This window comes from Ammospiza nelsoni, chromosome 24, assembly GCF_027579445.1.
Source record: "Ammospiza nelsoni isolate bAmmNel1 chromosome 24, bAmmNel1.pri, whole genome shotgun sequence".
Taxonomy (NCBI): domain Eukaryota; kingdom Metazoa; phylum Chordata; class Aves; order Passeriformes; family Passerellidae; genus Ammospiza; species Ammospiza nelsoni.
The window spans coordinates 1,062,161-1,085,939 of NC_080656.1; the positions used below are offsets into that span (position 1 = coordinate 1,062,161).

Here is a 23,779-nt window from a genome sequence, read left to right on the forward strand (position 1 = left end):
CTCCAGAACCAGGGATATTCCTGGGCTCAGCTCATGCAGACACAGGCTGAAACCTCAATTCAGGAAGCCACTGGGGCATATTTGCAGATTGCAAACACAGAACAAGCCTTGTGCTACCCCCGTGCCCTGGGATGGATTTGCACAACCCAAACTCCTTCCAGGAGGACGCAGGAATTCCCAGACTCGACAGTCTTAGGAAGGAGCAGCTTTGTGGGATGAGATCTTGAGGGCAATGAGCAGACTAAAGAGCTTCTGGGATATTTGCAGGTGGCCATTTTCTCTCTGGGAGGCAAGAGCCAGGCAGGAGGAAGGGGAGAGGGGGTCCAGTGCCATTTTGCAGGCTCTGTCTCTGGCCTCACACGAGGGACCCATCAAACCTCTGAGCCCAAAGGCTCTCCCTGGGCAGGGTTTCTGTAACATCCCTCTGAGGGCTCCAACTGCCTCTGACTTGCACAGACCCACTGCTTTCCATTTCCACCTCCTGCAGGAGGAGATCACTTCAGCTACAGAGGAAGAAAATCTGAAACCCAGTTTGGATTTTTGACACGTAATTACCGTGCAGAGGTTGGGTGAGAAGGTCTCAGAAAATTAACAAGCCATTCTAAGGATCTCATTTCTCTCTCTCTCTCTGTCTTCTTCTCTCTGTTCCTCTGAGGCTCAGGATAGAAAAAGAAGAACCTGAGCAGAAAAACAAAAATGAGACCTCTGGAAAAGTTCTGGCCACTCTGAGCCTGCAACATGTTTTCTACAACTGATGAGCATTTCCAGTGGAGTTCCTTCCCTTGAAATGTGCTGTATAAGTCAGAGATAATTCCTGTACTCTGGAGGCCAAGCTGGCTGCTGGCTCCTAGCATGGTTCAGGTACAACCATGAACCGTGGTCATTTTTCAGGTACAGCCATGTCGTGGTCATTTTTCCACCTCCTCAGAAAAGCCCCCACAAATTTCTCTTTCCCTACATTATAAGATTACATCTCTAAGTAAATGATATCTCTGACCCCTGCAGATTGCACTCTCCTCCTTGTTTCCATGTCAATAAAACCACTGCTTTCTATTTCCAGTTTATCTTGTCTTTGTATTAAAATCAAGAGGCAAAACTGTATTTCAGGTCCTGAGTGTGCAGCTCAGTCCAGACAGTGCACATTTATTTCCCAGATAAAGATACAGTCCTTTCTCTGTGGAAAATAACTCTTGCACATTATGTATTCCTCATTTTATTTTATTAAAGATGGAATTCTGCAGGTAGTCTGTTTTTTCCACCAAAGTTTTAGGAGCAAGGGAAGAGATTTCCCCCAACAAGGCCTTTTTTTCCCCCTGTGTTGTTGAAATTTGTGGAAATCTTTTATCTCACAGATTGCTTTTCTTCATTCATTTTCTGATGAGACAATCCTCTCTGGGAAATCTGGTTTTCTGCCTCTTTCTAAAGATCAAAATTGTTGGCTTCAGTTATGTCAGTGTGTTCCCATTAGCTGCAGGAAGATCAGCCCTTCAACCTTTATTTTAAAAATGTGCTTTGCAGAAGAGCAACGAATTTTGCAAACTGCCACTTACCCAGTCTCCCTACTCCAGAGCCTCTGAAATTCCAGAACATTCTAACCCCCAGGGGACTACATCCTTTGTTTTAAATCATCAATTGGAACTGCAACTGGGACATTGAGGCCAGAAAAAAACCTTAAATGGGGCAAAATCTAAACTTTCTCTGACCATGGGTCGCCGATGAAATGTGTCAGACATTCCATGAAAAGAGTACACAAAACACCTCAGCTGGAGAAGACAAAACATTGGATAAACATGTGAAGGGTCTGCAGGGAAAGGTGCCCTGCTCATATCAGACATTTTGTAGGAAATAAACCCCAATGACTGTAAATCCTGGAAGCAAACACTAACATTGTAAAATTCATGAAGGCAAAACACTTCACTACATAGCAGAGAGGTTTTTACCTTTTCTTTTAATTTAGCCGGAACAATGTCTACAATACATTGACTCACAAGTTAAGTGAAGGTATGAAATCACATTCTTCATACTGAGATGGGACATTCTGGAGTGGTCAAACCCCCTGGCAAGAGGGGCAGAGTTCTGCACGTCCTTTTGAAACAACCAGCAGCAGGGATTTTGCTTTTGACAGTGATGAGAAGAGTGGGCCTTGTCCATGGAGATAAGGTGCTCTGCAGAGGAGGGCAAAGCTCAGAGCCTCAGGGAACGGAGGGATCTGAGGCAGGTGCAGTGCAGCGACCCCAGGATGAGCAGCAGGCCAGGAATGCCAGCCCTGCTGCCAGGGGGTGCCAGGGCAGTGTCCCAGCAGGGTGTGGGGCTGTGCTGCAGCGGCTCCAGGGTTATACAGGCACCTCTTCCTTCCCCTCTCCCGCCGTCCCGTTGGCTCCGCTCAGTCCCGCCGGCTCCCTGCCTTCCTCCTCCTCCTCCTCATCATCCTCCTCCGCGTCCTCGTCCTCCCTGGCTGTCCCTGTGTCCCGGGCCAGGCTGGGCAGGGGCCCCAGGAGCTGCCCTTCCCGCCGGGACTGGGCCAGCTCCTTGGCACAGCACACGGGCGTGTGGGTCTCGTAGGTGCTGTGGAAGCTGTTATAGTCCACCTCGTAAAAATCCTTCTCCAGGGTGAGCACGGGGGTGAAGCGGTGTCCCCACAGCACCTCGGTGTCCATGTAGGAGCTGCGAGCCTGGCAAGTCATCCCTGGGTGGAAAGAGAGGGATGTTAGAGGCAAAGCTTCCTTATGTGCTCACCCAACCACGCCTGGCACTTAAAAGCACTTCTGTGTCGTTTCCATACCTGACTGCTCTGGGACACGGCAAAGTCTTGGCTTAATAAGCCTCAAAAAGCCTCTATCATGAACAAGCCGAGCACCCAGAGGGAAAGGGATGCATTCACGTCGGCATCGTCCACCTCCTGAACCTCGTGCTTGGGGGTTTGCAGGCTCTAAGCAGCTTCTCTCTGCCTCCCCCTGCTCTGCCGAGCTGCTGTTTCTGTGCCTGACACAAACAGCTCCCGGTGGATCCTGCTGGAACAACCCCAGCCCCGACCCACACAGCCCAGGGCACAGGGAGCCACTGCCCTGCCCTCCTCGGGGCTGGCACCATCCCTTCTTCTCTGTGGCAGGGCCAAATTCCTGTGCAGCAGTGCCACAACTCCCTGCCTGAGTGCCACAATTCCCTGCATTAGTGCCACAATTCCTGTGCAGCAGTGCCACAATTCCCTGCATTAGTGCCACAGCTCCCCGTGCAGCAGTGCCACAGCTCCCTGTGCAGCAGTGCCACAATTCCCTGCATTAGTGCCATAATTCCCTGCAATAGTGCCACAATTCCTGTGCAGCAAAGCCACAATTCCCCTGTCTAAGGGCCACAATGCCCTGCATTAGTGCAACAATTCCCCTGTCTAAGTGCCACAACTCCCTGCAGCAGTGTCACAATTCCCTGCAGCAGTGCCACAATTCCCTGCAGCAGTGCCATGATCCCCTTACAGCAGTGCCACAATTCCCTGCAGCAATGCCACAGCTCCCTGTGCAGCAGTGCCACAATCCCCCTACAGCAGTGCCACAATTCCCTGTGCAGCAGTGCCACAACTCCTGTCCATTAGTGCCACAATTCCCTGCAGCAGTGCTACAATCCCCCTGCTGCTGCAGTGCCACAATCCCCTGCATTAGTGCCACAATTCCCTGCATTAGTGCCACAGCTCCCTGTGCAGCAGTGCCACAATTCCCTGCATTAGTGCCACAATTCCCCTAAGTGCCACAATTCCCTGCATTAGTGCCACAATTCCCCTGCATTAGTGCCACAATCCCCTGCATTAGTGCCACAATCCCCTGCATTAGTGCCACAGCTCCCCTGCACACACCTGGATGCTCAGCCCAAAGGTGAGGGGTTCCCTTCCCAGCTGGCTTTTGAATCCCCAGGATGGATCAAGCCCTTGTGCTGCTGAGCTGTGGTCTGAATGAACAGTGGCTCACAGGAACTGGTACTTGTCAAGCTGCTCCTCAGCCCCATGGATCAGAGCTTATTTACTTTGAGCAAGTTTAAAGAGAAGCTTTGCAGAGCAGGGATAAGCACACCTGTGAGCAAATCCTCTTGCAATCACCCCCAAGTGTCAAGGCTGTCTTCTCTTCCAAACATTTTTTCTTCTCTTTTTCCTAATTATGTTTTGATTTTGGAATTAATTTCCAGTGAAAAGCTAACCTCACAAAGTCCTCCCACTGTTCTCTCACAGAGGGTGAGGGATTGGCCTGACTGGAATAGATTCAAAACATGCCTTGATCCAGTTTCTGGCCAATACTTGCAAGTCTAATTCCTGCAGCCCAGAGCACAGGGACAGAAATCTAAAGTAATGCATAGGGAGAAAAAAATCTCAGCGTCAGATGGTTCAGGGAAGAGCATATCACATATCCTCACTCTGTGAGCTCATAAGTGACTGAAATCTCAGAGCAATCAGAAAACACCTTTCCTTAAAAAAACCCACCTTTGTGAAAAGAGGAATATTTTGTTCTTGTAATTGCTACAGACCATTAAAAGACACCCACACAGGCAAATTCTCTGCACAGCTGAAAGCCTCTTAGTGCTTTCCATGGTTTAAAGCCACCAGGCCAGGAGTATTTTGTTCCTTGAAAGGGGAAGAGACAGTGACACACGCAATGCTGAGACATCTGCAGCTCTGTAGCTCAGGCTGCAAACCCCATCCTTCCCCTCAAGATCTGCAGAAGTGTTTGCTTCTGGGCAGGAACAACAAGTACAGCGTTAGTCACAGTGTTCCAGCGTGCTGCTTCCTGGGCTGGAAGGAACTGGGAAGTGCAGAGGCTGCCTTGAGAAACACAGCCAGGGAACGAAAATCACCCCAAGTGCTGCTGCCGCTGTGGAAGTTCAGTGGCTTTTCAGGAAACTCAGCTTTTGCTGCAGAGCTAAGGAGCAGGTGAGGCCACTCCTGCCTTTGGTGGCTCTGCCATGTGCAGCATCACCAGCCCTGGCCAGCTCCTCCCTCCCTGGAAGCCCCAGCAGTGCTGTTCCCCAGTCCTGGCACAGATTTTGCCAGGGGAGCTGTTACAGGCACTGATCCCACCCTGACCTACCCAGGCAAGGGCTTTCACTCCTGTTGTCTGGGGGGTCAGGGCTGCAGGGCTGATGCCATTTCCTGGGGCTGCCCCATGCCAGGAGGTTGGAAACCAGCAGCTGGCTAAAATAAACCAGTCCTTTTCCCTTTGCACAGAGCTGCTTTGGCACCAGAAATCCCAAAGGCCTCCAAGTGCCTCCTCCAGAGGCAGCAAGGAGAGCAGGAGAGGAGACCCTGCAGGCTCCAGGATCAGTCCTGTGGATGCACCAGCTGCTTCTTACCCTGCTTTTCCAAGTGCTGCATCAAGGTACCATCAAGGAGTCTCCAGGGCAAAGATGGGGCCTCCTTGTGAAATGTGGGGGCCTGGGGCCCTCTGAGGGAACTCCTGCCTTATAATCCAGGCCTGAAATAGCTCCTTCCTTAGGGGAGCACCTGAGTGAACCTGAGCTCCTGGGACACCATCCCAGTCCAGCTCTAAGTATTCAATTAGGGCAGGAACAATGGAAAGCTTTCAGCAAGCAAACACTGCTGCTGCCAGCTTCCTGCAGGAGCTGCTTTCTGTAACCCCAGGGGGACACTGAGCCAGCACAATAAGACAACTTGTAATTGCTCCATAATCCCATTCAAATATTCCTTTTTAGCACATGTGCAGTGGTGTTTAATTGCGTGGGGACACACTGCTTGGCAACTCCCACATCACCCAGTAAACAACACCATTGTCTCTGCTTCAAATTCCATTAAGTGCCTGCTTTGCAGGCTGCCCTGTGCTCTCCAGCCTGGTTAATTAATGCATCTGTAATGTCCCTAGCTAATTATTGCCTCTGTGACTGCAAAAAGATGACAGAAGAGGTGTGGAAACAATAAACCTTGTTTTTATTAAGAGCACGTGGATGCAGCCACTTGCCACTGGAACACAACGTGCACCCTCCGTGCTTGGAACATCCACCCTGCAGAGGGGCACAGCAACCCCCAGCCTCAGACCTCTGTGTATCCCCGAAAAAATCACCTGTTCCATTTGTATCCCTGAAAGAAATCACCTGTTCCATTGTGTATCCCTGAAAAAAATCACATTTTCCATTGTGCATCCCTGAAAAAAAATCACCTGTTCCATTGTGTATCCCTGAAAAATCACCTGTTCCATTGTGTACCCCTGAAAAAATCACCTTTTCCATTGTGTACCCCTGAAAAAATCACCTGTTCCATTGTGTATCCCTGAAAAAAATCACCTGATCTATTGTGTATCCCTGAAGAAACCACCTGTTCCTTTTGTATCCCTGAAAAAAAAACAACCTGTTCCATTGTGTATCCCTGAAAAAATCACCTGTTTCATTTATATCTCCGAAAAAAATCATCTTTTCATTTATATCCCTGAAAAAATCACCTGTTTATTTGTATCCCTGAAAAAAATCACCTGTTTATTTGTATCCCTGAAAAAATCACCTGTTCCATTTGTATCCCTGAAAAAATCACCTGCTCCATTTGTATCCCTGAAAAAAAATCACCTGTTCCATTGTGTATCCCTGAAAAAATCACCTTTTCCATTGTGTATCCCTGAAAAAATCACCTGCTCCATTTGTATCCCTGAAAAAAAATCACCTGTTCCATTGTGTATCCCTGAAAAATCACCTGTTCCATTTGTATCCCTGAAAAAAAAATGACCTGTTCCATTTGTATCCCGAAAAAAATCACTTTTTCCATTGTGTATCCCTGAAAAACATCACCTGTTCCATTGTGTATCCCTGAAAAAATCACCTGTTCCATTATGGATCCCTGAAATAAATCACCTGTTTCATTTCATTCTGGTTTATCTGAGGCTGTGGGATGTCTTGGGTATAGGGAATCATTTGCCATATGCTCCCATCCATCAAGCAGAATCCAAATTCAGAATATCCTGAATTAGAAGGAAGCCACAAGGATCACCAAGTGCAAGCCCTGGCTGCAAACAGACCCAGATCTGGGTGCCACACCAACTGTGACATTCCTGCTCTTCCATCACTCATGCACTGAAGCACTGACACTTTGGGGAGCACAAGAACTGAAGAGAGATTCCAGACTCTCTGAATTTCTTGCAGAATTAACCACAGCATGTATGGCCCCAGTAAAGGCTGTTAATCCTTCCCTTAAAGAATATATAACTACAGATTTTGGGTTTAAACTGTGCAGATATAGAGAAGTGCTATTTGGGAGTTTCATTTAAATAAACTTCATGCCAAAAGAATACAGAATCCCAGAATGGCTTGGGTTGGAAGGGAGATTAAACATTGACACCTTACACAATCCCAGCGTGCTCCAAGCTCTGCCCAGCCTGGCCTTGGGCACTGCCAGGGATCCAGGGTGGGCACCCTGTGCCAGGGTCTGCCCACCCTCACAGGGAACAATTCCCAATTCCCAATATCCCATCCAGCCCTGCCCTCTGGCAGTGGGAGCCATTCCCTGTGTCCTGTCCCTCCATCCCTTGTCCCCAGTCCCTCTCCAGCTCTCCTGGAGCCCCTTCAGGCCCTGCCAGGGGCTCTGAGCTCTCCCTGGAGCTTCTCCTCTGAACAATCCCAATTATCTCAGCCTTGCCTCATAGGAGAGCAGCTCCATCCCATCATCTTCATGGCCCTATATCCTCATTTTCCTTCTTTCAGTCCAAATAGATGTACTTGAATTCACAGACATATAGTTTTCAACTCTATCATATTTTCTGGATTGTAAGACCATTAGAAGTTTCATTTTCTCCTAAACAATCTGGTTTAAAATGAAAAAGTATGTTTAATCTAAATTTGTGTGCAATCTGTCTCTGTTGATGAAAACATGCAATGATATGAGAAATCTTCACTTTTAGTTGCAGCTTTCTCATCTCTTACTGCAGCAGCTCACCTTCATGCTGCAAACAAAACTCAATTTTAATGGAAACCAGAGATAAAACTTGTCTGAAGTTAGAAGCAGATGCACCAAGATTCAGTAAAGCTAGAACCAGTTGCAGGGTTTGGAGGTGCTGGAGACCAGGGCACTGTGTCCTGGTTTCCAGTTGTGCAATAAGCATTGCACAGAGATTTAATGATAATTTCACTACAGCAGAATCCTCAGTGGGTTTTTTGGCTGTGGGTTGGAGGCACAGATCAGTAACTGAGATCAGATCAGTACCTGAGCTGTGCCTGCTCCTGCTCAGGGCAGCCAGGGATGCTCCCTGCACAGCCCCATCCTCCTGCCCAGCAGAGGAAGCAGCCCCAGCAGGCTGTGATGTGTATTAGAGCCGTGTCTCAGCACATCTGAGAGCAGAGCGTGTAGAACAAGTGCCAGGAACGCTGGAATAGGCTCTCTGCTGTCATCACAGTCGTTATCAAAGAGCTGGAATGTCTGAGCTGCTGCCAGGGCCCGGAGGAGCCGCCTCAGCATGGCTGATCCTGCTGCTCTGCCCTGGAGCACAGCCTGGGCTGGGAGGGCACAGTGCCCCTGGGTAAACCAGACCTCAGCACCCCGATCTGCAGCTGCAGCTGCTTGGGGGACACCAAAGGCTCTCTCCAGCTCTTGGAGATGCTGATTTTTGGCAAACATCCCATGCCAAGTGACCTCAGTTAATGGGAGAGGAAGGGGAGACACAGAGGGTGCTCTGCCAACCCCAAATCTCCCCAGGTTTCTATGGGACCCCATGCCCAGCAGAGGTGAACCTCCCAGTGCTGCTCCAAATCTCTCCAGGCTTCCACGGGATCCCATCCCAGCAGAACCTCCCAGTGCTGCTCCAAATCTCCCCAGGCTTCCACGGGATCCCATCCCAGCAGAACCTCCCAGTGCTGCTCTGTGGCCTGCAGCTCCTCAGTGGGCAGAGACAGCCCAGCCCCTGGGGCTGTCAAGACAACATTTTTCATCAGGCTAAAATTAACTGTGCTCATTGAAATGCCAGGGAGCTCAGTGATTAACTGCTGGGAAATGTCATGTGCCTGCCTGGGCTGGGCCAGATCTGCTCGGCCCCAGGGACACAGACCCTGCTGGCACTGCTCTCCCTCCTCTGCCCTCTCTGTTGTGCCCAGGATGATGTTTCTCCTCCTCCTGGATGCTCTGAAGCTGTGGAACACCCTCTGCTCAGGAGCTGATGGACTCAGAGGTGCAGTGCCAGTGATGGAAGTTTATGGGTGGCAAGGAAAAGGTATAAAAAATTTAGGTTCTATTGCTGTAATTAAGCAATATGTGTCTTTCAATTTGCATTAGCATGTGGTAAGTTATAAAAGTTATTAGTCCCTCTGTGTTAATTAGACCAAAGAACACTGTAACATCCAAAAAGTCAATATTCTTCCAGCTTGAAAAGGAATATTAGAAGGTAGGAGCATGGTCCTCCAATTACTTGTGCTTGTCTCCTTTAGAGGACATGGCTGGGCTTGATTCACTTTGATATTTATGCCAGAGGAGAGTAATAGGATTTTAATTTATCTGAATGCTCTCCAGGCATGCAAAAGCTCTTAGGCACTGGGAAAAAATATAATAAAAGGACTTTATGATGTAAAGACCTTGGATTCAATTGCCATGTCTCCAGCAGGCCCAGCCAAGCTCTCACCAGGTAACTCCTGTAGGGTTACAGGGACTGCAGAGGCACCTCAGACACCAGTGCCAGCCTCTGCCTCCAGAGGACAGCCCAGCTCATGAACACAGTGACCTGAGACATCTCTTCCTATCATATTTTAGGCAGTGTCTGTAACACTTCTGCAAGATTCCTTGCAGAAAACTTATTTTATATGCAAAATGCAAAGCAACACAAGACAACCCAAACCAGATGATGAATGCCCAGAAACTCCATTCAGTAATTTCACCCTTCCTTTGTGCTCCCATGAAAATCATGATTAATTTCAGCACATCTTTTGTTGTGACTACTCCATTTACAGCCAGGAAACTGTACTCTGTCCTCTGCAAAGGTGGATAAATTGAGGTGTGAAAACTCTGCTGTTTGCCTACACTCCCACAAGGACAGGATGGGTTAATTACTTCTAATCATTAAATCCCTTTTTATCACACTGACTCTAAGCCAGAAAAATACATACCTGTACTTACATAAGAGTTCATTAAAACTTCATTTAGTGACTGGACTAATCAGGCAGCTGGAGTGTTTCTTGTGCCTTATTTAATTGTGCTGGGAAAAAGAGGCAGTGAAAACCAGGGAGGACCAGGAGTGGAGTAACAAGCTCTGCTGCCTCCGTGCCCAGGGAGCAGCAGTGCTGGATGCTGTGCCCAGGGAACCAGGGCAGCAGGAAGCCACAGAAAAAGCAGGATTTGGATCCAGGATTGGGCTAACTGTCAGCAAACAGCAGAGGGAGGGTAAAGCTGGGAGAGAAGAGAGTCCCTTTAAATTAGCTGTCAGGAAGTCTTGTAGGATATGCAGAGTGTGTCAGCGCACGCAGTGATGGCTTACAGAGAAAAACAGTCTTTTAACAAATTGGACTTGCTAATGTTCCCTAACCAGATGAGCCAAATCCTTCACCACAGCCCAGCTGACAGCAGCACGTGGGAGGGGGGCCTGCACCTGCCCTGCTCTCCCTGTCCCAGCAGCTTTTAAACACTGCTCAGTTTGGGATCAGCAGGGCAGGGCAGGCCAGCAGCAGCAGGAGCTGTCCTTCACCAGGCTGGCCCTGAGATTCTGGGCAGCAGAGAGGCAGGGAAAGCAAAAATGTATTCACTGTGCAAACAGATTTTCCATCTTTGCTTTGATCACTTTTATTGCAAGTCAGATTCAGGGCAGCTGATGTTGACAAGAGTCCCTTTGTGATAAGGCAGAGATAAAGGATTCCCTGAAGGAATGCCTGTGCCCAGCTCACCAGGAGCACTGGGGGTGATGCTGCTGCCCCCAGATGCCCACGGAGCCCCCTGGGAGTCAGAACACTTGTCAGAAATATTGATTTTGTCTTCACAAAGCTCGTTTCACCCGGCAGGGACCACAACAGATCTGCCCAGAAATTCCCTCTCCCTTTGGCCTTTTCCCTCGTCTCGTGGAGCCCCATCACCCATCCCAAACAGGGATGGAAAAAGCCTGGGGCTGTGCCAGGCTCTGGGGGTCCCTCAGTGCAGCAGCCCTGGGTGCCACACAGCTCTCACTGCAATAACACCAGCTTTTTTATCTTTTTCAGCCAAATAAACCCACTGCATTTCAGGCTGGCCCGTGAGCTGCTGTTCTTCAGTGTGCTGTTACTCAGACCTTTGAAAAACCAAGATAACTTGAACACAGAATCTTTGTTTTAAGTCACAGTGTTTTACTTTGTAAAAACCCCAATGACTTGAAGGGTGTGAACTCCTCAGAATTTATTCTACACTTTTCATTTGAAGCTATTTACCATCTTTGCCTTGCACTGGGTCAGAATTAAACTTAAATGTCAGTAAATAGAACTGCTTGTTTGAGAGGAGACAATACATTACATTTGTAATACTTGTGCACATGGTTAAATCTACTGAAAATAGCTATAAAATCACTGTCCCAAATTATCAGTGAAAAATATCCCCACTTTTAGTTGTGCTTCCATTTCTGTGGTCATTGATATGTTGCCAATCACATTTCTGACTGCTTCCCAAACACCTTATGGAAAACAGAGCTGTATACCTCTGAACTCTGGGGGGTGGAGTCCTCATTTTCCGTAGGGGTTGCTAAGGGAACAAATGCTCTGCTGTATTTTACACTGCCCTGAACCCGAGCAGGCTGTGACAGTGTCAGGATTTAATAGAGTCCTGCTGGGAGTAAATATCACACCACTCCTGAGAGCAGATGGGGCTTGAGCAGTGCCATGGGCTGGGAAGCACCTTAAGTATTTGCTTGGAGCAGATTTTAAGGTGTGGAGGGAGGGATTAATAACCCCAAACTGCTTTGTCAATATTACCAAGTGTGAGGATGAAGCAGGAAAGCACAAACACTGTCTCTGCAAGCCACTCTTCTCGTCTCAAAGTACCCCACTCCCCTGGCTGACCCATCCCAGCCTCCAAACTGGATCCTGGGATCATCCAAGGTCCACTCAGCTCTGAGTTTGTGCAAAATGCCTCCTCCAGCTCCAGGGTGGGACTTCCCAGGCTGCCTTGTGAGCCCAGGATAATTCATTTGCACAGCTGTATGCTCCTGAATATCCTTACAGCCTGGCCTCTGCAATCCCTCTGGGACAGGAGCCCATTTGTAAGGCAATATTATTCCTCTGCCATGCTTTTAATTGCGCGGTTGTTATTGATAATGACTTCCTCTCGCACATCCCCAGCGAGGCTGAGCCTTGCTGTAGGAAGGCAGAGCAGCAGGGGTTCAAAGCACTCTCAGTGTCACTGTGTGACGAGGAAAGAGGCTTTGGACAAACAAGGAGCTGCATTCCACGCTCAGATTAGGAGGTTCAGCCTCTAATATATGTTTAGGCTGCAGAATAAGTCACTGTTACAAATCCTTGCCTTTGATAGTCTTTTCCACCCACCCCTTCCTTTGCCACGTCTCTACAATGCTCTGCTGGGGAAGAGCATTTCCCTGGACATGCCAGGTGAATTCCACTCCCACAGCACAAATTCCAGCCCCGGTGGAATGTAATTTATCCATCACCTCCCATCATCAGCTCTGTTTGGGGAAGTCAGACACTGCTGATCACCTAAAGGGAGACTCTGGGACACTGAATTGCCTCTCTGGACAGCTGCCTTTGGGAGCAAAGGTTTGGGAGGCAGGAATTTGAGAGATTTTTCCTCCTCTGGCTGTTGTAACTAATGAGCAGATCTCCAGGAGGGGATAACATTAACAGTCAGCAAGGGGCAGAATCTGTGAGACAGGGTGCTGACATCACTGAGTACTTGTAACAAGCTGAAAACCCCTGCTAATGACTCACAGAGAACCTCACTGAGATGGAAAACAAACTCCAACCACCACCCACAGGAAAACTCCGGGCTCATTACTAAAATCCTGAAACACCAAAGGGGAAAACTGCTTATAAAAGCTTTTTTTGCATCTCTTTGTCCATCTTGAGCCAGCAGCTCTCTCCTCAGCGCTGCCTGCAGCCCTTTCCCCCTGCAGACCGTGATTCCATCAAGACATTCTGGCCACCCCAGGGTGGAAAACCCTGCCTGGAATGCACCTGAGCATCTCAGGGGCTTGGACACACTCCCTGCGCTGCAAGTGCAGCAGGAAGAGCTGCCAGCTCCTCCCAAAACCCGGAGCAGAGGGGAAGTGACCCATGGAAATGACTGCCAGGTGCAGCCAGAGCTCCCCGGGGAGATACCTGTGGGATGGAGCCTCTGTGCCAATCCCTCCCTCAGCTGCCTTTCCCATGGAAAGCTGAGGGTTATCCCTTTTCCAGAGTCACTATACATGGACACAGAGTTCTTTCATCGGCTGTCACAAACACACCCCTAGGACAAACTGGGAATGGGCTGAGGATATCTCCTAATCTCCCATTACCCGGCTTTGTCTGAGCTGTGAAGCAGCTGCAGGGCTTCAAGAGTCACAAAAGCAGTTTCTGTATTTTTCCTCTTTGAGCTCCTTCTGGGAATGTGTGTCCTGCACCACGTGCAAGTCATTCAGCCTCAGCACGTGCTGCTTTATGGGCTACAGTGAGACTTGGGCACTTCATAGCCCCCATTAAAATCAACACTACAGCAGTACCTAAAATAGCACACTTACAGCCTATCTTAAATACAGGGAAGAAATGGGAGAAGATTTGCACCATGAATTTTGATCACAGGAAACAAGACCACCACAGACTTCAAGAATTCCTTTAATCCATTGGTTTTTTCTCCCCTGGATCAGTTCTAAGTGATTATGAGCAGCTCCAGGACTAAGCCTTTCACTTCAATCCCAGACTTATAAGAGAGGGTGAAACACTACAAAAAAAGGGTGAAACCTACAGCACGAGCTAAAGGCCCAACTTTTCACTGCTGCTTATCTCAGATGCCCCACCTGAGTCAGGCACTACCCAAGGACAAGCCTCACTGTGCTCCCAGGCCAGGTAACATGGACAGTGAAATCCTACTGCCAAACTGCTCACAATGCTTTGTGCCCCCTTCCTCCTCAAAACAGTGACTGACTGCTGACAGGTCTTACCTGTGGCTTCCACCATTCCTTCCAGGATGACCACAATCTCAAACTCCTCCTTCTCCAGCTGGGTGCGGGACATCTCCCAGAAGGGGCTTTTCTCATTGATCTCATGTGAGATGATGAGAGGGGACACCAGGAACAACCTGTCGTCTCCGGTGTCAAATCCCACATTGATGTCCGTTTGATTCAGGGGAATAAACTCTCCTTCTTTGGTCTGTTTGGACTTAATTAGTTTGGCTCGAATGGAAGCCTCGACAATGTGGGAATTGCGGAGGTCCCCGACCCGGAACATGAGGCAGAGCTTCTCGTCCCTCATGGAAATGACGGCGTTGTTGGAGAACATGAGGGTCTCCGCCCTCTTCTTTGGTTGGCTGATCTTGACGAACATGCATCCCACCATGAAGGCATTGACGATGGAGCCCAGGATGGCCTGGACCAGGAGCAGCACGATGCCCTCGGGACACTTCTCCGTGATGACCCTGTGGCCGTACCCGATGGTCGTCTCGGTCTCGATGGAAAACAGGAACGCCGACACGAACCCGCTGAGGTTTTCCACGCAGGGGATCCAGTTCTCGTCCTCCAGGTGGTCCAGGTCTCCCCGGATGTAGGCGATGAGCCACCAGATGAACCCAAAGAACAGCCAGGTGATGGTGTAGACCATGGTGAAGACCAGCAGGTTGAAGCGCCACTTGAGGTCCACCAGGGTGGTGAAGAGGTCGCTGAGGTACCGGTAGGTCTCCTGGACGTTGCCGTGGTGCACGTTGCACTTGCCGCTCTTCTCCATGTATCGCTGCCGCGGCTTCTTGCCCTCGGCGGCAATGAGCCGGGTCCTGTCCGTGGCAATGGGCACGTCATCCCGAGCCTGTTTGGGGATCTTCTTGGGCTCCCGGGACGTGACCCCGATGTCCATGTCCTGGTTCATGAAGATCCGGGAATCTCCAGCCATGGCTGGGCTGCGCAACAAGGAAGGACAGCTTCAGGCAGAGGGCAAAGAGAAAAAAGCCATTTTGTTTCACTGTCTGCACCAGCAGGACATTGATTTTAGAGGGTTCACACTTCTCCCACAACAGCCACTTGTTAAACACAGCCCTGCAGTGAGCCAGAATTAAAGACTGATTTATCACACACAGGCCCTTCAAACATCAGCAACTACTGGGGTGATGGGGACACTGTGGACACTGTGGGTGTGTGGAACGCTTAAACCTTGGAACATTTTTGGGTTTTCTTTCTGTCCTTAGATTTTTTTACACACCAAATTTGCTTAAGATCACAACTCAGAACAAAGTAAAGATACATCAACATTTTTTCAGGAGGGACTGGAGCTTTTTCATGCCTCAGGTTTTGGGTGCATATCAAGAGAAACCTTAGAAATTAAGAGAAAATGCTGAGCACCACTGTCTACCTAAATCTCACATGAGTCTAAATTATGCATGAAGGCTTCCCTTGCAGTCAGCAGAGAAAGGCATCTCCGGGGATAACTCAGGTTTCAGAAGTGCTGAATCACCTTCTGGAAGTTTATTCATGAAATAAACATTTAATTGAGAATCTTGAATCCCACGTGTGAAGGTGTGATGAATCCAGGCCTGTTGTTAATGAGATCTATCAGAGCTCACCCCTTTGCTCCACCTGACATTAGACAAAATCACTGGGCACTTTTAGGAATGCATCAGAGCTATTAAAAAGCCCACTGTCGACATTCAGAGTAATGCTTACCAGGATACAAATAAATAACACGAGATGAGGGCGGCAATGCTGTCTGCCAGTTCCAGTGTAACATCCTGTTTACAGAGATTATTAGATACTCCTTTAAAAAATGAGAGTCTTGACTCTGGATGCAGGGCACAGACAAAATCTCTGTCAAAGTCTACCTAAGAAGCCTAGGGATATCAAAGATAGAGCAGCAATATTTTCTATGGCATTCATTCCCTGTATTGTCCTCTGCAAATCCCATTAAAACCTAACTAAATCTATTACTGCTCCCTCTGTCTTTAATCTTCTTATGTGCCTGTGAATGAGAAAAGGTGTAGAGATACAATTAAGAGTATCTTGGGAGAGACAATTTTTAAGACCGAGCAAAGTAGCTCCATCTTTTCGGTATTAAAAAGCACAAAGGGTGGGCGGGAAGGAAGCAGAGGCAGGATGAATAAATGAAACAACAAATTTTCACTTCCATTCGGCTGCAGCCAAGTCTGGATAATGGCAGAGAACTCCTTGTGGCCCTTGTCTAAGTCACCATCGATCAGTGCTCCAACGAAGCAGCCGGAGCCTGTTGCTGGCTTGGCTCCGCAGGGAGCCCAACCATCTGTGCCAGCCCAGGCTGAGTGCTGCCTGTGCCACAGCCCTGCTCACAGGGCCAGCCTGAGTGCTGCCTGTGCCACAGCCCTGCTCACAGGGCCAGGCTGAGTGCTGCCTGTGCCACAGCCCTGCTCACAGGGCCAGCCTGAGTGCTGCCTGTGCCACAGCCCTGCTCACAGGGCCAGGCTGAGTGCTGCCTGTGCCACAGCCCTGCTCACAGGGCCAGCCCCGGCTGAGTGCTGCCTGCAGCCACAGCCCTGTGAGCAGGGCCGGGCCAGGGCTGAGCCTGCAGCCCCGCCAGGGGCTGGGAACAGCCATTCCTGCTGCTGGGATGGGAAATCAGGGGGATTCGGGTTTGCCACCCACCCTGCACACGGGGCAGATAATCCCAGGGATGTGGGTTCCCTTTCTCCAGCCAGGATCTGGGCACAAGAGTCACCCCTGCTTCGTGTCTGTCCCTCCTGAGAGCTGGCTCGGGGTTTATTCACTCACATCCTCAGCTGCTTCTCACTGCCTGCTGCAATGCAAGCCTCCAGACCCGCTGGCCTGGCTCTCCCTGCTCTGATGTTTGTCTCCTTACAGGTCAGCAAAGTGCTGCAAGATCCTGAAAACTGACAAAGGCACAGCTTGATTCTCATTTCCCAACATGTGAAAGCACATGGCAGAAAAATCCCGCACTTTCCCCCCTCTTTAATAGGGAAAGAAGCCTCCCATCCCCTGGAAATCAGGTAGTGAAAAACATCCTCACTTCCTTCTTACAAATAATACTCTTGATGTATGTTTGCATTGATTGATGAATCTAAAATTACTCCATTTGGACTTAAAAGCTTGTCATCAATCTAAATGTAAAACCAGGCAAGTGTTGCCTGTTGCTTTCAATTTTAAAAGGCTTGTTTTAAATATAATTTTGTTATAACAGTACATTCAAAGCTATCACTGGCACCATGGGAGAGAGAACAATCCAGTTCCAGACTTCAGTCTAGAGTGGAAGGTTACATGTTCTAGATTCACACCAAAGAGACCAAATGATCTTAAAACTTAGTACAAAGAACAGAAGAGAGGAAAAGAAACCAAAAATCCTAAATCCTTGGAAAGATCACGGTGGTGGAGCAGGTTTGAGGAACTGCCCATTAACGAATGTACGGAGGAACCTTTTTAACTAAAACACTCACAGGGCTGGCAACATCCCTGGTGGTGCTACTGATCTCCAGCAACAGCTCAGCTGAAACATCTCTGCAAACCTTCAGAAACACCTTCCAAGTGATCCAGTAAAGCAGAAAAATTCCTGCTGGATAAGAACTTCACTGACAGCTTCAGTGGCATTACAATTCCTACCAATATTTCATCTTTAACTTTCCCACTGTAGTATGAGCACAGCCTCAGTCTGTGGTTATTGAAAATAATCAAGCATATGAATTTTTGCTTTGGAGTCTTTAAACAGCATGCTCCTGGTTAGCAGTGTGAGCACAGCTTTGGATGGCTGCACACTATCCAGCTTTCTGCTCCAAATGATCCCAGGGCTTTCTAATTCTGAGCAAATCACTGCTCTTCCTTCTGCCTTAATTCCTCAACAGTAAAATTTGTGATTTGGATGTGGATGGTCTGTGAGATCCCAGGCACCAGAATCCTCTAGAAAATTTGCTGTCATGATTTTTACTGCCCTGGGAACTTTAGCCCAAACGACAAGAGGCTCTGAAAGGAGCAGTGTAACTGGGGAAGGACCTGGTAAACTCGTCCCAGTGCAGTGCACAGCCACTGCTGCCAGCCATAAGCATCTCTGCCAGGTCATGGTAAATATGTTCATACATCTCCCAGAGATTTCAGCTCCAGTCTGTAAATCCCTGCTCCCTCCAGCACAGAGAGCCATGGGGTGAAATTGCCTCTTACAGTCACAGCACTGTTCTGTTTCTCTGGCATTTACAGTCTTTGGTTAAACGAGGCCAGGATAATAAAAATGTCACTTCTGTACAAAGCTGCCTTCCTTTAGGACAGGCTACTGTATGAGGAGCTGTGAGTCAGTGCATTATCAGCCTTGCAGAGAGGTTTTTATCAGCCCTGCTGATGTTCAGCTCTGCCCAGATGACACACTCGGGGCAGGCAGTGACATTCAGGGGCTGGCATCTGCTGCACAGGAGCCAGGCTGGGGTGGGGTGACAATCTCCAGGAGTCAGGGTTTGCCAGAGCAGCTCCCAGCCCCTCCTGACAGAGCTGCTGTGCTCCTGGCAGGTCCAGCAACTTGCCAGAGACATCAGGGAGGGCAAAACTATAAAACACTTAAAGAAACTTCTTTCCTTGCTGACCAGGGGGCTTTTTCCATTTAAACAATTGCTGATCTGGCTGCAGTAAACACACAAATTTCCATGGGGATGGGATTTGATGCTGGAAAGGACCAAACTGACAGGCAGGTGGAGTTTAAAGATGTGAATCTGTCATCGAGTCTGTGTAAAAGCAGACTTCTTTTTGTTTCTTTTAAACCCAATGCCTGTGTTTTCTCACATTGGGAGAATAATTGAGCAACTGTTCTTTAGCAAACCTCCCACAACTTCCCAGAATTTTTTTTTTCCACTTAACCCTATCTTCTTCTTGTTTTCCAGACAATGAGTCCTGTACTTCTCAACAAGCAACCAAAAATACTGAACAGAGATTACTGAAAAACCTGACCTGGTTCTTCTGCTGCCTGTTGGCTCACACCCCATAAAGCAGGTTACTGTGCCCAGGTTCCTCTGGACCACATCATTCTGCTTTAGGTTACAGTGCTGCAAGGGAATGAAATTCTTAATTGTCAGACAGGAGCAACATAGGGAAGGAGGTGCAGGAATAAAGGAAATTAAAGCAGCAGCACTGAAGAGAATAAAAGCATTGTCTGCTGAACACTGAGTGCTCATGGAAAGATGGAGGAAGGAGAAGTCTTAGGAGAAGATGGCCTTTGACAATCTGAGGAAAAATGACTTGAGATAGGCTCTGACTGAGGTGGGGCTTGGATTTCCCTGAGAAAGGCATTTTCCTCCACCCTTTTATTCCCTGTGTGTGAGTGGGACTGAGCAGTCAGCTCCACCAGCCTGCCTTTCCTGTGCATGCAAGATGAGGAAAGGCAGGTGGATTTGGGGGAAACCATGGAATATTCTGTCTTTCTGACATGATAGGTTTGGGGTTTTGGTGGCTGCCTCTTTGGGAAGTGCTTGGGGATCCACAGGTGGAGTGAAGGCTGCAGAAGAGTTGTGCCCTTGAAAGCCAGGGAAAAAGATTCAAAGACACGGCACAACAAAGGAGACCTGTGGCACTTCACAAACAAACATGGTTCCAAAGCTCCCTGACCCCAGTAATTGCCTCTCCAAGCATCACCTCACTCAGCACTGAGCTGGGAAGGTGCCTCTCCTCTCCTCTCCTCTCCTCTCCTCTCCTCTCCTCTCCTCTCCTCTCCTCTCCTCTCCTCTCCTCTCCTCTCCTCTCCTCTCCTCTCCTCTCCTCTCCCCTTTCCTGGCCCTCAGGATGTGTCAGCAGATTCCCCTGGGGCTGAGGAGGCCTCTCCCTGCTGTCAGGTCACAGAGATGGTGGCTGCTGCCTAACCTGAAGGGCCAGGGTGGCTTTGTGCTTGTCACAGAGCTGGGCTGTGACAGCTCCTGTGTGCCCAGAGTGCCCTTGGCTCAGAATACCCCAACAGAAGGTGCTCAGGCATTCCAAAGAAAATCTCTCTGGCCAGGGAGGCAATCTGACCCCAAGGAAGGGTTTATGGACATTTGCACTTTCCTTTTACCTGTGAGTTACCTCCCAACCCATCGTTCTCCTCTGAGATCCTGGGACCCTTCCATTGCCAGTTGTGAGGGAGGAATGTGACTCTCCAAGGTATCTAAAGAGTTTTACAGCACTCAGCACAGATACCACATGCTGTAAAATTTTATTGATGTATTTTCCAAGAGGCCTGGACCAAGGAAGGGCTCTATGTCCCATATTTCAGGATGGGAGAAATCACTCACAAAAACAGTTCTTCAACACCCAGACTCACTGGGAGTCTGTGGCAGGGCAGGAATTAAATTTAGCAGTTCCAAAATCCTTAATGAGCCCCTGGAATCACTGCAGAACTCTTTCCTCCTTCCCCCACTCCAGCAGCAGGGAATGCAGTCCCTGTCTGCCTCAGGTGTGTCTGAAGATCTCTTTGCAGAGCCTCCACAGCCTGATCCACCAGATGAATAACCCAGCAAGATTATTTCCAAAGCCAACTAAGGCAGTTTCTGTTCTCTCAAACAGCTACAGGTTTCAAATACATTTTTCTCTCAGCTATGGATTGAAGTATAAAAACCCCACACATGTCCCAAGTTCACAGCTGCATTAAATATAATGACTCCAAACTGATACAGAACAGAGTGAAGAAATAAAACTGTGATCAGGAGAGACTGGGTAGGTTTTTTTACAGAAAAAGAAGATGAAAACTAAGAAATACTTTTTGAGGCATCATTCAGGCTTTTACAACTTGTTAGAGCACGAGGACTGGAGAATATGGAGTTGCCAGAAGACTGGGACTATCTCCTACAGCACAGCTGCACTGCACAGGAAGGATGGGAGGATTTAATCCATGTCACTCCCAGGCAATTCTCTTGTACTTCACTGCATTAAAGACCTTGAGTGTGGCCAGTCCCTGAGCAAAGGATGCAAACACAATATTGTGCTCTTAGGTGTTTTCCACAATTTGGAACAGTCAAATGATGTTTTCTCTACCAACAAATAAAGCCTGGAAATAAATCAATTTGATCCTTCCACCTCCAAGGAAGTGACTGTGCCTGAGGCACTCTGCAGCCTCTCTGTCCCTGGCCTCTCACCCCAGCTCTATTTTAGGGACACCTTATGGTGTTATTGAAAAGCTCACCATTGTCTTTCAACCAACACAATTGAACAAAGCCAGGGACACCTTTGTCCTGATCAGACACTCCTGTTTCTCCTGCTCTTGGCTGTTTGCTCTGAACAGCAAACACTGGATGTTATGAAAGCAGAATCTCAGCTCTAGGAGAAAATCCTGCCCCAGGAACAGCAATGTTCCCATTCTCCATCGCAGCAAAAGAGAATAATTCTGGAATGTGCAGCTGCTTTAAAAAACACAACAAAAATAAAAAATGTACAATAAAAGTTTTAAAAAATACATTAAACTGTTGGACCACTTCACACTTCTGCAGTACCTTGCACCCAAAGAGTTCACTGATGGATTTACCAAACACAGGCTCTTTTGGCCCCAAGGCCTTCAGCAGTGCTTGAACCCACTGCAGAAAGGGGTCAGAGTCAGAGGGACAAATTGACCTCATACCAAACTGTTGGGCAAGGGCCAGTGCTTGCCCCAAATGTCCAAGGGCCTCTCCTGATCTGAAATCCAACAGAAAGGGGGTGACTTAAACAGTGGAGTCTGGAGATTTGCCTTGGAATATTACTCCAAAGCTCTGTTTGCGGTTTTTTTTTTTTTTCCCTCAAATAATTGGGCTGGAACTTCCCAGAGATGCAAGATATTCTGCTGTGGGAAACAGAATGATCCTAATCCTTTATCTCCAAGTGGGTAGGAATAGTGAGCCAAAGAACTGAAGCCCAGAAGTGAAATAACCCCCCCCAGCACAAACACTGCCCCACACACTCCCCACCTTCTCAGGAGACCCCGGTTGCTTGGATTGCTCAGAGAACCAGTGAGAAAAACCAGCGTGGTTTCCCTCTGAGCTCCTCTTCCACAAATCCAAGTCTACTTTAAAGTAAAAGGGCGCAGAAGGAAGGAGCTGCTTGACGAGACTCTCCAAAAGCCAGAGGTAAGTTTTTTGGGACAGGGTCAGTTTCTGCCAGCTCTTGGCTGGTTCCTGAAACTCCCTGTTCAAACCCAAGGGAAAGAGGCTGTGTAAAAGTTAACCTGGTGCTCCCAACCACCATATGCTGGCACAAGGAGAACCCCAGGCGCCTTTCTGAGTGATGCAACAGGACATTGGTAAAAAAATCAGTCATGCTTTTACCTCCCAGAGCCATAACCCCCGAGGGATACCCAATGCACTGCATTCCCTGTCCCTTCCAAGGGCTGAATGTGCCAGTTCCTCATCTGAGGCTGCACTGCCAGGGCTCTGTAACTCAAAGCTGACTGGCAAGTATCCTAATTATGAAAGAATTTAATCTTGGGCTCCAGATAAGGATTATGGAGTCGCTCCATAATTCAGGGCTGCTCACTGATCAGTCTCCTGGTGCCCTTTGCATTCCAGTGATCTCCACTAATCCTGTACCTGAGCAGTTCCTATCCTTTAACGTCTTTTCCCGCATCACACCTTTAGATCCGACAGCGCTTTTGCCCAAGCTCGGCATCCAATCCCTGCCTTCCCAAAGAGTTCCGTGGCAGCTGTGAGTTCGGCAGGACCTGTCCACAGCTCGCACCGGGGCAGGTTCGGGCACAGCAGCCTGGCATCCCGCTGGCCCAACAGCTCCGTTCGTCCCGGCGCTCTGCAGCCGGAGAAGCTCGGGAGTGCCCTGGAATAACAAAGGAATCGGAACTTACTCGCTACGAGCGGCTCCGCATCGGTGGCGCCGGGGCTCGGGGGGCGGCTGGCGGGGGGCAGGCGCGGGGCTGGGCGAGGCTGCGGGAGCAGCGGCCGGTCCATGCCATCACCAAGGAGCGGGGCTGCTCCCGGGGGCCCCGGGCCGGCCGCCGCCTCCCTCCCGCTGCCCGCGGGCAGCCAGCATCGATGTGCCAAGAGCTGCCCACACCCTGGTCCGGCTATCCCCGATCTGCTGCTCTGCTCTGCTCCGAGCCCTCCTCCGCCGCGGCGGTGCCACTTCTGCCTTGCCTTCCCCGCTCTGCCCTGCTCCGCCCGCTCCGGGGCACCCGCGGCGCTCCCGGCTTTGAAGGGCTGGGGCACAGGGAGGGCGGGAGGCTGCGTGTGACGGAGCCTTATCTGCTCTCCGTGAGCGCAGGGGCGGGGGGCGAGGGAGGGGTTTGGGCGCTGCCGGGAGCGGAGGAGGGAGGGTGGGCAGGCGGAGATCCCTGCCCGGGGAGCAGGGATCGCGGGGGCTCCGAGCTCGGGAACGAGCTCCGAGCTCCCCGGGACCGGCAGCGAGGGGCTCTGAGCCCTCAGAGCTCCCGGGGCCAGCAGCGAGGGGCTCTGAGCTCGGGAAAGAGTTCCGAGCTCCCCGGGGGCTCCCCCAGCGCTGCCCGGGATGGCCCTGCCCGGAGTGCGGGCTGGGCTGGGCTGGGCTGGGCCGGCACCCTCCGGGGCTGGGCTGGGCCGGCACCCTCCGGGGCTGGGCCGGCACCCTCCGGGACTGGGCCGGCACCCTCCGGGGCTGGGCCGGCACCCTCCGGGGCTGGGTTAGGCTGGCACCCTCCGGGGCTGGGTTAGGCTGGCACCCTCCGGTGCTGGGTTAGGCTGGCACCCTCCCGGGCTGGGCTGGGCCGGCACCCTCGGGGGCTGGGTTAGGCT

General features: G+C 49.8%; 1 protein-coding gene across 2 annotated transcripts; it reads right to left on the bottom strand.

Moving 5' to 3' along the window:
• Positions 1–1,929: 1,929 nt before the first annotated feature.
• Positions 1,930–23,147, bottom strand: KCNJ5 (potassium inwardly rectifying channel subfamily J member 5). 2 transcript variants are annotated; one of them, XM_059488467.1, is made up of 3 exons: positions 22,858–23,147; positions 14,064–15,010; positions 1,930–2,686 (listed from the first exon to the last, which is right to left on the bottom strand). In XM_059488467.1, the coding sequence occupies exons 2-3, from the start codon at positions 15,001–15,003 to the stop codon at positions 2,334–2,336; spliced, it is 1,293 nt and encodes a 430-aa protein (XP_059344450.1). In that variant the 5' UTR covers positions 15,004–15,010; positions 22,858–23,147; the 3' UTR covers positions 1,930–2,333. The 2 variants fall into 2 exon arrangements, with proteins under 2 accessions (XP_059344450.1, XP_059344452.1); XM_059488469.1 differs by lacking the exon at positions 22,858–23,147 and adding an exon at positions 16,719–16,757.
• Positions 23,148–23,779: the final 632 nt, after the last annotated feature.